The sequence below is a fragment of the Phyllostomus discolor genome, chromosome 5, assembly GCF_004126475.2.
Source record: "Phyllostomus discolor isolate MPI-MPIP mPhyDis1 chromosome 5, mPhyDis1.pri.v3, whole genome shotgun sequence".
NCBI classification, from domain to species: domain Eukaryota; kingdom Metazoa; phylum Chordata; class Mammalia; order Chiroptera; family Phyllostomidae; genus Phyllostomus; species Phyllostomus discolor.
The window spans coordinates 113,367,656-113,381,334 of NC_040907.2; the positions used below are offsets into that span (position 1 = coordinate 113,367,656).

Consider the following 13,679-nt stretch of genomic DNA (forward strand, 5'->3'; position numbering starts at 1 on the left):
TCATCATACTCGTTTCTTCTAATTTGATAAAGGAACAAAACATGAGAGCAAAAGTTTTCTAGCTTATTTTTCTGGTAGCTTGTCCTAAGAAGGTAATGGAAGACACAGATAGTAATATTTCCAATATGTTGACTAACAATTGGCTATGAAGATAGTGGGAAGAAATTATACATCACAAAGCCTAAAAAAAATGTGTTTTGCAGGATGTTTTAAAATTTGATCAGGAAAAGTTTTAACTGAAATTTGGCTTGAAAGAGGAAAAGCCTGTGTAAAAAGGAAAAAAAAAATAAAACCATGAACCTTGCTATTACTAAATACAATCAGTACTCAAAAATATAAATTTCTAAAAGAAAGTACAGTAATTGGAAAGTGGGCAAGAACAATACTACTAACCTCATAGGGGGCTATACTTCAATAATAAGTTTAGCAAAAATGTGGCCTTAGGAAAAGTAACATAAGTGTGATTTAATAGGCGCCATAACTTGGTGGGGTGGAATTCATGAGGTAGACATCTTTTCAACTCAGAAAAGTTTAAAACCAGAGTGAGTAGAAGAAACAGCACATATAAGAATGGATACATAATAGAAATGTCATAAATCTGAATATTATACTGTGAATGTGCCAAACGCTAGGCTTTAATCCATAGGCAAAGAATGACTATCAGAAGTTCCTGGGCAAGAGAGTAATACAACATAACTATGTTTTGATATAACTGTGAAGCCTGAAAAAATAAATAAGACAGCTACTAAGAAGTGTTCCTTGTGCCTAACTGGGCTCAAATTTTAAAAAACAGAGCCTAGCAACCATTTGTACACAGGGGTCTCTCACACAAATTATAATTCACAAAGAAGCCTGGGCTGAACTGCCTGCCTCTGTGCTGAACTGACTGGCTCTGCTTTAAACTGCCTACCTGCACTGGGTTTCCACCGTCTGAGACTGCCCATATAAAGAAGTTCCTAGAATCATATTTCAACCAATAGGACCGAGGCTTTCTCCATCCAATCAGAGCTATAAAGCTCTGGGCAATCAGAGCAGCTCTAATCTGACCAATCAGGACAGTGCATTTGGGACCAATCAAACTGAAGATTTAGTACTAATTTGCATGAGGATGGACCAATCAAGAACCGAGGGTGGGGACTCTGTCCACAAAAGCCAGCTTCCTCTGGCTTCGAGAGCATACTTTCCCTTTCCACTGAAGACGGAAGACTGTGCCTCCCTGGCTGAGTTAATAACTGAAGATGTCTCATCAGGGCAAGGCAAAACAGCTCATCAAGGAGCAGAGCAAAGTTGTGTAGCTAGAGAGGGGCCTGGCCCCAGGGCTGCCTGGCCCCAGAACTGTTCTATTAGACAATTCTATCGCAATTGAGTTGTTCCACAGCCATGCTGTTTTTACAGCCATGCTGCATCACAGTTGAGCTGTCTGCATTGAATCAAGTTTGCTTCTTCATCACATCACAAATTGGGCATTCCCATTGGCATTGAATTGACACCAACTATCACCAGTTGACACACAAAACTGTTCAGTTAAGGAGACATTTTAGAACAAATCTCAAATACCTAATGGTCTGCCAAAATACATTCAGATTCCAAAATTGTTTCCTTAAGAGATTCCTTGATCATGGTAAAAGAAAAGTATAAAAGAATTAAAACAATTTATCTTTTACATCCTCCTGAATTGTAACTCAACCCAAAAGTCCTTTCTCCTATTATTCCTCTTCCCTCATTCTATGCTCCTTGATTTCTCTCTGCACAATCTCTCCCTCTGACTTGTTAATTTTCCCCCAAAGCTGGCCAGAAACCTAAAAACCTATTAAAGTTAAACCTCCTTCAGGAAAGGGGTTAAAACCCTTTAAGGTTTTGTTTTTTTAAGACCTGGTGTCTCATTCTGAGCTGAGAGCCATGGCTACATACTTTCAAAGGTCTAAACAAGATTGTTAGAAATTTGCAGAGTAATTTAGAACAGTATTAGGAATTGATAATCCAGACCCCCCCCCTCCCTGACCTACACCATTAAGCTCATACATTAGAGGAAACTCCAGAAGCAAAAAAAAAAAAAACAAAACAGAATGGAAGAGTAGTGTGAAGAACTTGAAGATAACTTAGGAACCCGTGACATTGTATACAGGAGGAAAAAAGGTTTTCTCTATGCTCTTAAAGTCTGAAAATTAAACTGACAATACAGATTAACAGGGGAAAAGCATACAAATATATTTAACATAATACATGACATGGAGCCTTTGTAAGGAAATAAAGATCCAAAGAAACTATTAGATCTGTGTTCTTATGCTATGTTTGATGAATACTAGGCAGTCATGAAAGAGTATGACTGGTTAAGGAGTATTAGGTAATTGTAGAAAACCAGGGGATATTTAGCAAGGCCTATTGTTTAGGATTATCCTTGATGTCCTTTTGTCTTCAAAGAAAAGGATGTATAGGGAGGGCAACTCCTACACGAGGATTTTATAACCAGTTTCAGGAAAGAAGGGCAGAGGGGGAAAAGGTCCGAGTATCTTTTCCCTCCTGCTATCTTCTTAAATTCTTTCAGCTTAAAATATTCAATATGCCAAGGTGCCATATTTTGGGGTAGGGAGTCCTGAACCCAACTGCACAAAAAAAAAAGTTAGAAAAGGCCTTTCAGAGGCTGTCAACAAAATATTTTCTGTGAACACAGACTGGGCTCTGATTCAGCTCTGTAAGTAAAGACAAAACCACTGCAGCCTTCAATGATAGACTAATACCCTTAGATAACATTCAAGAGTAGATTCTGAAAGAGATGTGACCCTATCTTTCTCCTCACTTTTCTGTGAAAAATTTTAAGGCAGAGATACTGTAAATGGCTTCACTCACAAACTTCCAGTTCTTGGAAAGAACCTTAGAAAAAAAAAAGCAGAATGAGACTCAGAATATAGTCCTTCACATATAGCAACTAGATACCTTCACCAGACTCAGTTAAATACTGGAGGGGAGAATCTCTCCTCTTAACACATTTACAGATACTGTAAATAGCAAGGCATTCAAAAAATAAGTATCCTATCCCGGATCGTGCAGCTCAGTGGATTGAGCACCAGCCTGCCAACCAAAGGGTCACTGCTTCAATTCCCAGTCAGGGCACATGCCTATGTTGCAGGCCAGGTCCCCAGTAGGGGGTGTTCAAGAGGCAACCACACATTGATGTTTCCTTCCCTCTTTCTTTCTCCCTCCTATCCCCTCTCTAAAATTAAATAAATAAATAAAACCTTTAAAATATATATTTTTTAAAAAGTGACCTATATTTCATTAAGAAATAAAATAGAAAAAGCAAAGTGGGTGATGAATCAAAGTGTTCTGAGAAAGAAACCATGTACCCAATTTCTGGTTTCACCCTTAAACTCAAAGAGAAATTTCTCTAAATATTTAAGGACAACCTTGAAATGTTTTATTGATACCGATACTACAATATCAACCTACTACTTCTACATAACCTCCCCCTATGTCACCAAACCACTTAGGTGTAAGTCCAATAACTCTCAAACAGTTCTCAAATCCTAGTCCAAGAAACATTTGACCAATATTCATGCCTCCTCTGTGCTACCACATATGCTGGTTTATAGGTAATGATTTACGATATGTATGCAATTGCCAGACAAATATTCTCATGGCTTCTACCTTGAAATCACAGAAAAGTCACCTATTCATAGTGAAGCCATGGCAAACTTTTGTCCAAACTGAAGATCTCAACGAGATACCAGTCTTCTTATTGGCAAATATTCTACCCACATTTGTAGAATTAGTGAGTTGAACCCATCAACGTTCAGAGTGACCCATCCAGAAACTTGACTCAAATTTGCCCAGTAGCCTCAAAAACCAGGTTCTAAAGAGAACTACAAACAATAGTCAAAAGTATGTTACAGGACTCCTTTAACCCTGTTTGGTCCTCTTAACATTCCTATCCTCCCAATCAAAAAACCTCCATGGTTGGGTGTAGTATTATTCAGGATCTCAGAGCTACAAAGACACTAGTCATTCCCTAATTACTGGCAATACCAATCTTAAACACTATTTTATCTTTAGTGCCTCTGAAGGCAACATATTTTAGGTTCATGTCCTGCTTTATTTAGTATCCATTAGCTCAAAATAGTCAATATTTGTTTGTCTTCTAGGAAAATCTATAAAGTATGTGAGATGTACCTAAGGGATTCCCTCAGACTTTTCACAAGTCCTAACCAAAACCTCAAAGAGTTTAAGTTTCCTGTGATTCTACTTTTATGTGGTATGTGGATAACTTTTTGTTGTGTTCTAAAGATGAGACAGCCTCTAAGACCCACTCCATCTCTACTTCCTGTTTTAACTCAGAAAGGGGTAGTTTCCAATGAGAAGTGGTTATAATTCTGGAAAAGTAAAATGCACTATTTAGGATGTGATTTATACCAATTAGATAAATCCCTTGCTCCTCACAACCAGCCCTTAAAACTTCACATTAAATATCCTGAATCATAAAGTCTCATTATTTTCCCCTATAATTTTCAATGCTTTATGTTTCTCCTCTGTGTTCTACAATATTTTTCTACTTGATCTTCCAGGCTACTAACTCATATTTCAGTAGCAGCTATTCTATCATCTTCTGAACCATTCTGTGGGAAAATCTTCTTTTACAGCTCCACAAAATATTGTGTTGCAATTGCCTCTCCCAAGTGCTCTCATTTTCATCTCCTTGAGTCACTCTAATTCTGGGAGTTCTATTGCTTTCCCTGTTCTCCATCTTGGGTGCTAGCTGTGATTTTTCTTTCTCAGTTGACTGGAAGTCAGTTTTGGTAGCTAGAGTATCCCAAGTGACAGCAGAACCACAAGAAGGTACAAGTTCTCTACCCTAGGAGTAGAGTAGATACTGTTATCAGCTTGCCACTCCCTGCTTTAATAGAATTATACATTTAATGTCCTCTGTTGCAGAACTTCTCACTGTGAATAGTGTATACCTCCCAGTACCACTGGCGTAGAGTTAATAGTGTGCTAGTTCCAAGTGAAGACTTTAAGAGATGATATATGTATGTTTCTGCTCACCCTGTTGTCCTTCTGCCATCTGCCATGAGAGAAACCTGCTCCAATTTTTCCTGCTCTCAAAATGAAAAACAAGTAGACCTGAACTCAGTCCCATAGCCTTAGCCATCCCAGCTAATCCACAGATCCACAAATGAGAAAAATAAATGTCTATTTTGAAAGTCACTGAGATTTTGAGATTGATTATGACAGAGCATCCTGGCAGCACACACACACACAAAACATACAAAAATAAGCCTGATCAATGTGAAAAATGTAAGCAGCAACAGGCTCCTAGTACCTCAATAATGCACTAAAACCACACAGCTACCTTCTCTGAAATACCATTGTATTTTTCTAGCATCATGTATAAAAAGAACTTCACCACCCTTTTTAGTTTATCGCTGGTCCCTGGGAGGCCAGAGAGACCAGGCAAATGTTGACTAACAGTGAAGCTATAGATCTCCTGAGCCATCCTCTTGCCAAGAGTGTCCCCATCTCAACTTATGTCCCAGAAGCTTTCCTAGGCTGGTCTCTCATTCTTGACCAGTCCTTAAGATAGAAAATCCTACAAATGCTATGTCAGTAGGGGTACAAGCACCCAGGCCCCGTTTGCATATAGATTATCTAAAGCCCCACTCCAACAGTTACTGGGGTCCACAGAGGAAGACAGACTAGATTTCAGAATAAAAAGGGTAGAATGATTTATTCAGAAGGTCACAATTTTCCCAGATTGATCTTTTAAAAATATTTATTAACAATAATTTTTAACTGATACGTCACAAGTCAAATGAATTTCTTGTTGGAATCAAAATGAGAAAAAGGGAGAAAAATTATGTATGTATATAGGGGAAGATAGGCCAAATCCTATCTGCTAATTTTATGGTATAGGTATATAATATTATTGGGTCATGCAGATAATGTCTAAGACCTACAAAATCAGGTTTTAAACATTTACATAAATTTGCAATGAACCTATTTAATATCACTTAAGCTTGATTCTCAGTCTAAAAAGTCTTCTTCCACTGAAATTAGGAAGTCCATAACAAATATCAAATTGGCTTATAGTCAAGTAGCTCAACTATATGCCTTTAAAGGTTCAATACTGTCCCCACTTACCATTTTCAAGAGGTGCATCCTCAGGCAGATCTACATCCAGCATAAGGTCATCCTCCTCAAGGTCACATGATTCAAGATTATTCAGAATATCCTGTGAACAAAAGCAGTAAAAATGCTATATGACCTAGCTCAAGGATGTGTGTAATCATTAGTTCTAAATAGAAACATGACTATGTGATAATCTGAATTTACTCAATGTCTATTGTTATAAAAACAGATCTTGTTGATAAAATTTCTTAAATAAAAAGGTAGACTCAACTGGTTTACCTGATTAAGCTATTTGTAACATTCTTCTCTAAGGTATTCCTCCCCACCAATACATTTTAATTTTTATTTTGAAAAGCTTACAACCTTTAAGATATTGTTCTAAGTACTTTATAAATATTCATTTATTTTTCCACATAATCCTATGATTTCATGACTAGAACAATTGCCATATTATATATGATGACTTTAATACACAGAGAGTCTAAATAATCTGGCCAAAACAGGATATAAACATAGGATAACATAAATAATCAAAGATAATAAAAGATCTCCTAAAATTTATTCATATTTGGTATAGGAGGTTTTGCTTTATTATCTCTAAGGACTGGATAATTTATATAAAAGTAACAAAATTAATCCTTGAATGATGTGATTATTCCATTCCTTTCTTGTGCCAAACCTACCTACCTAACCTTAGTATGGTACCAAAAGTAACTCTTTGGTTTGCTTTAATTCATTTGGAGTCCTCAAATTTCTATTAGCGGCCCATCCTGTTCTATTTGCAATCTTGCTAGCGATCATCTATCCTTAAAAAGGTGATGTTTCATCCTGGCTGGGTGGCTCCGTTAGTTGGAGTGTTGTCCTGTACACAAAAAGGTTGTGGGTTCAATCTCTGGTCAGGGCACATAGGGGAGGCAAATGATCAATGTTTCTCTCTCACATCGATTTCTTTCTTCACTTCTCTTCCTCACTCCCTCTCTCTCTCTAAATCAATAAACATATCCTGGGATGAGGACAAAAAAATGTTTTGCTTTCAAATACTCTTGTTCTAAAATCTAAATAACTAAATAAAAATAAATTATAGTCCACTAGTGGATCCTTTTAATCCAAGAACTGATTCAATACTGCAAGAATTTTCCTGTGTGTGTGTGTGTGTGTGTACACACACACATTCATATACATGTAAGACGATAAAAAGACCACAAATCCAGAAATTTTTAAATGACTTAGAGATGGCCTTGAAAAATTTATAGAAGAAGCATTATCAACTTTATTACAGATGATATGAATAAATTAGATTGTTCCTTCAGTCAGGTATTCCATCCAAATCTTTTCAATGTTATGTTGCTGGACCTTCCCTCCAGGATCCACTGAGAAATAAAATAACTATAATTGTAAAAAAGCTCTGGATAATTTTTTTTAAAGAGAAAGGTTTCTTTTAAAAAACAAGATTTTATTAATTATTTTTAGACAGAGGAGAAGGGAGGGAGAAAGAGAGGGAGAGAAACATTAGTGTGTGGTTGCCTCTCATGCATCCCTCACTGGGGACTTGGCCCACAACCCAGGCATATGCCCTGACTGGGAATTGAACCAGTGACCCGTTGGTTGGCAGGCCAGTGCTCAATCCACTGAGCCACACCAGACAGGGCTCTGGATAATTATTAATCTCAGCACAAGAAAGAGGTATTTCATAAAACCTCTTTGGAATCATGAAAAATTTGCTGTCCTTAATATAGTCTACCTAAAAATCAAGAAAAAAGATGAACATGAAAAAAACTGACAAAGGCTACGATGGACAGATCACAAAATAAATATAAAACAAATGGCCAATAAATATGATGTAGGAAAGAACGCTAATAATACCAGTTGACTTATCATGGTTGAGAGAAATCTAATACTCATGTAAAATCCAAATAGCGTTAGATTCACATAAACTTTCTTGAGGCCAATGTCTCAAAATTTAGCTAAAATCTTTTTAAAAGAGGTAAATTTTTCCTTCCTAAGAATTCATGCCTAAGAAATAAACAAATGCAGAAAATTATACAAGTAAAAGTATGCAGCTTTGTTCAGATGGCAAAAAAGCAGAAACAACCTAATAGCCCAACAATCGAAAAATATTGAAACAGAAAATGGGATATAATCATACAACAGAATATTATGTTACTTTTAAAAATAATAAATATACTTGTAGACATGAAAAGATGTTAATTGGGGAGAAAACAGACTGAGTTGTTTCTAATCTTTTGCTCTTAAAAACATGTTTCAATAAATCCTTTTAAGTCTAAGAGCACATTTAAATAAATGTATCTAATTGTGTATCAAGTTGATGGCATAACACTCAGAAACTATCTTAAGTAGGGGGAAAATTCCCAAACTCTTTTCCGTAATTATAATATGGATGGCAGTATGGATGTTATTATTCTGAGATTTGTGTACACATGGGTATAAATGAAAATAGCTGTATTGGTGTTTGCTGAAAAATAGATTCTCTTCTTAGGAAAAAGAAAATTGAAATGTAAAAAACAATGAAAATAAATAAAATCTCTATGTTCCTGAATGTAAGTGAGAAGTATCAATATGAACATGAAGTGTTTTTCATCTTAAAAAACAATAAATTTCTTCCACTGAAAAGGCCTAGATGTTAACTGGAAAAAAAAAAAGGTCTTTAATACTACCTGTTACTTATCATAAAATTATCTGTTCTATGAATAAAAACAACATTGTATAATATGCATAGAAAAAAATTTGGAAGGAGGCTTGGCCGGTGTGGCTTAGTTGGTGGAAGCGTCATCCCATAGATTAAAGGGTCGCAGGTTTGATTCCTAGTCAGGGCACATGCCTGAGTTGTGGGTTTGGTCCCCTCTTGGGGCACATGCAGGAGGCTACTGATCGATGTTTCTCTCACATATCAATGTTTCTCTCTCCTGCTCTCTTTCTTGCTCCCTTCCCCTCTCTTAAAAAGAAAGACAGAGCCCTGCTAGTGTGCCTCAGTGGATTGAGCGCCAGCCTGCCAACCAAAGGGTCACTGGTTCAATTCCCAGTCTCGGGTACATGCCTGGGTTGTGGGCCAGGTCCCCATTAGGGAGCATGTGAAAGGCAACCACACATTGATGGTTCTCTCCCTCTTTCCCCCCCTCCCTTCCAGTGTCTAAAAATAAATAAATAAAATCTTTTAAAACTATATTGGAAGGAAGGAAGGAAGGAAGGAAGGAAGGAAGGAAGGAAGGAAGGAAGGAAGGAGGGAGAAAGGAAGGGCAAAAGATAAAAACAGAAATACATTTAAATATCTGGAAGATGATAAACCAGAGAAAGTTTTATAATTTTCCATTATGGGAGATAATATGAGCTTATGCTCTTTATATCCTTTTTGATTTTTCTGTAATATGGACTTAGTGCTTTTATAATAAGAAAACCATGTTAGTAAAAGTCTACCTACCTTTGCATCAACAGGGAAGTTCCAATTACACAAACCTAGCCTACTTGTGGGAAGCTTCAACCCAGCCATTCCCTAACAACAATAAAAAGCAGAGCTACCTGCCCCTCCTGCCTTCACTCAAGCCGGTCTGTACTGATTTGGGTACCTGCCATGGTCTTCCCAGAAAATCCTGTTATCTGACTAATAAATCTTTTTACACCCTGTTAGTACATTTGTGACATTAGACTTGACATCCAAACAAATTTGGGGGGAGGGGAGTTGACCCTGACCCTTCATACGTCAACCGAAGCTACACTTTCAATAACTCAACACAAATAAAAACCAGTCTATGTTAAGGGACAATTCTGGGCACTGGATATAAGCATGTAAAGACAATCCCTACTTTTGTTGAGAGTTTAACTAAACTATTCCATGATACCACTGCCTTGGCATCCATTCTGTATGACCAACCAGCCTAGAGGGGCCTTGAACTCAAACTAGTCCCTCCATGAGCACATGCCCTAGATAACAGCCCTGGAGTCACAGGCAAATGGAAGTTCCTCAGATGCCATCCCCAGTAGCCCATGTAAGCAATAGTCTCTGCACCTCCCAGGGCCTTCCCCTTGGACACCCCTTAGATAAGACTCCTGTGAACTTAACCAAAACCCTGACCTTTTTGGTCTGAACTGACCCACCCAGCCTTATCCCAGTAACCCCAAAACACTTCAGCCAGACCCTAATAAAGGTACATGCCCCCAGGTCCTACCATTCTCTCTGTCTGCACTTGTAGGGGCATTTGAAATACACTGACTACTTTTTCCAGACCTGTCATAAACTTCTCTCTTTCAATTTTCCTTGTAGTCTGTTGTCAAACTGGGATTCACCATACAACATCCCAGAGCTCTACTTAAAAAATATTAATTTAACCAAGTCACCATAAACCTTCAGGGCTATTTGTTTCCCCTCAGACAGTTCCTTTATTGTATGATAATTGCCCAAGTACTGTGACAACACATCAGATGCGGATCTAAGTTTGGCAAGTCTGAGACAAACAAAAGAAAAAGCAAATGTGGCCTCTAGAACATGAAAGAGAGGTCTGCATTAACAGTTTGGTAAGAGCAAGAACACAAAAATCATAACCTATTCTGTGTATTGGCAAAACATTTAAAGGACTTAAGTAAATACTTTAAATGTTGCAGGCCTACAGACAAAATCAAGTATAACATGTAGGGATGTATATAACCATTTAAAGTGTAACCACTCGAAATGTAAAAAAAACATGGTTGGTAGACTGAAAAAACAGGTGGTTAGGCAAATTTGGCTTATAGGATATAATTTGTTGACTTGCTCTATTCAAATAACTGCAATAGCTCATTAACACTTATTATGCATTGAATGTTTATGCCCCACCCCACCCTTGCTGAATTCATATGTTGAAGCCCTAACCCCCAATATGAAGATATCTGCAAATAGGTCCTTTGGTAGACAATTAGGTTTACACAAGGTCATGATAGTAAGGATTCCATGATGGAATTAGTGTTCTTATAAGAAGAGAAAGAGACCAAAGGCACACCCTATGTCTCTCCCCACCACATAAAGATAGTGAGAAAGCAGCTGTCTGCAAGCCAGGAATATGGTCTTCACCAGGAACTAAATCTGCCAACACCTTCACCTGGGACTTCCAGCCTCCAAAACTGTGAGCAATAAATATCTGTTGTTTAACCCACTCATTCTATGGTATTTTGTTATAGGAGCCCAAGCTCCTAAGACAATACTCAAACACAGTATGAAAGGGGAACAGACTAGTATATCTACATCACAAACAACTTACTCAGGGCATATTAAAGAGTATGGGACTTTACTTCAATGACAGGAGTATGAATAAATTGTAAGAACTGACAAACTGAGGTTTGTGGAGAATGGATTTAAGTGGGAAAGAAAAACCAATTTTGTGGCTATTGCAAGAATCATGTGACATTTATGGTGGCCTGATATTAATCAGTGTCAGTGAGAATGAAGAATAAGCAGTGATGAGACATGCTGGGGACCAAGGTTTGTAGCATCAAAGTTAAATGAGAAGTAAAACAAAAAAGGTGTCAGGAATGACTCCCTAATTCCTGGCTTGAGAAACAGATGATTCTTTTCTTCACTGAAATAAAGTATAAAAAAAAAAAGACCAGAGGTAGTAGAAGAATAAACAATTATCATATAATTTTAAAACCTGATAATTTTTACATGACTGTTGCATCTCTAAGAAGACATGTCCAGCAGATAACTGAATATATAGGAGTGTGGAGCTGAGCACAGATTTGAGGTGCTGGAATCTCCACCACCACATGAATGAAAATGGAAGAGATAGTGCAGTGTGAGAAGACTGGATTCTAATGTCTGTCTTAGACAATCTTTACTCTATTCATCTTTATAGGAGGTCTGTGTTTCTCCAATATCAGATTTTGAGAAGTTATATCAGAGATATGAGTAAACCTTTCAGTAACTGTCCAGTCAAAGAGAAAAGGAAAAAAAATAATCTGAAGTACGGTGATTGCTGGGGGAGGGGGATACAAGGGGACTTAATGGTAATGGAAACAAATACAATAAAGATTAAATAAAAAACAATCTGTTATAATTTTTATTCACCAGCCATCTGCACAGGCTACAAATCGCATTATTATAGACAGAAAGGAAGCCATGTTGCATGAAGATTGATTAACATGGAAAACACTTTCTGTTCCATTTATCGTAGCAGGTTCTTTCTATGACTGGAAGCCAGCACTTGTTGGCAGCCCACATCCATATGCACCTCTTTTAACTGGGAGACCATCCAATACAACCATTAGTTGGGAGTATGACAACATAAACCTAAATGTGTATACTCACTAGGTTCCAGAGGCTCCCACAAGCTTCACTGGAATTAAAATTCTGAGCACACATTAGCAGAATTGCCAAAGGACTCCTCTGGCCTCTCCGAATGTTTCTCCATTCAAATAAACTAGGAGATGGTGGGCCACTGCTTTCTTAGAGTTTCTCTTTTACTAAAAACTAGAGACGATCTAAATGTTTTTGACAAATAAATGGCGTAACTATTTGTTTTATATTTTGGTACTAGTTTATGAGTTTGAAAACATATACAAGTTTGTGTAAACACCAATGCAACCAGGACACAAATTTCTTCACCATAAAAAACTCCCTTGAACTACCTAGTTATAATCACACCCTCTACCCACCCATAACCATGCAGACAATATTTTGTTGTCCATCACAGTCTTGTCTTTAAGAATGTCACATAAGTGGAATAATTTTTGAGACTGGCTTCTTTCACTCAGCAGAATGTCTTTAAGGTTCATCTAAATCATTGAATATGTTAATAATTCATTACTTTTTACTTCTGAGTAGTGGTATTCCATTGCATGGATGTACCAGTCCTTTACTTCAATGTCCTTTACTCAATGAAGGGCACTTTGGTTTTTACAGTTTTTACCTACCTAAAATCAAGCTACTATGTGCATTCATGTAGATGTTTTGGTAAGAATTTAAATTTTCATTTCTCTGGGGTAAATACTCAGGAGTGAGACTACTGGGTGATATATTGAGTACATGTTTAATTTTACACAAAACTACTAAACCATGTCCTGAAGTTGCTGTACATTTTGCATTCCAATCATCAATAAGACTGCCCTTTCCAAATGCCCTTCCCCAGCTTCACTGCAGACGTGAAGATAGCAGGCCTTGTTCCCGGTTTGAGACTCGTCTCGGATTGCAAAAAGGGCAGTGGAGACCTTATTCACGAGTTGTGTTTGTCTAATCTAACCTATGTTGGGTTTACCTGAATGACTGGCACAAAGTACTTACTTGTCTGTGTTTGCCTAACCTTGAATTCACACAGGTCAGAAAAGCATTGGGTAATGCTCAAAACATTATAAAGCAAACAAATAATCCACAATCACCCTAGGCCAAAAAGACAATAGCTGAGACATACTGAAAGACTCAAATGTCTAGGGAAAGAATTTCTTTCAAATATTAGTAATTCAAAAGGCCATGTATACTGGAGAATTCAGACAGCTACAAAAAAGCCCAAGGCAGGATGCATTCTGAGTTAAGGGACCTAAGAAGATCCAACTCTGGCTGATTTCTAGGCTCAGAAGGA

At 37.4% G+C, this 13,679-nt stretch overlaps 1 protein-coding gene across 8 annotated transcripts in view; it reads right to left on the minus strand.

Annotated features, from left to right (window-relative positions):
* The window catches only part of CCSER2 (coiled-coil serine rich protein 2), a 220,377-nt gene that overhangs the window by 118,513 nt on the left and 88,185 nt on the right, over nt 1–13,679 (minus strand). For all 8 annotated transcript variants that reach the window (XM_028511321.2, XM_036026727.1, XM_036026729.1 and 5 more), the window contains one exon: nt 6,133–6,223. In XM_028511321.2, coding sequence (XP_028367122.1) covers nt 6,133–6,223 — 91 coding nt within the window. The remainder of the gene's footprint in view (nt 1–6,132; nt 6,224–13,679) is intronic.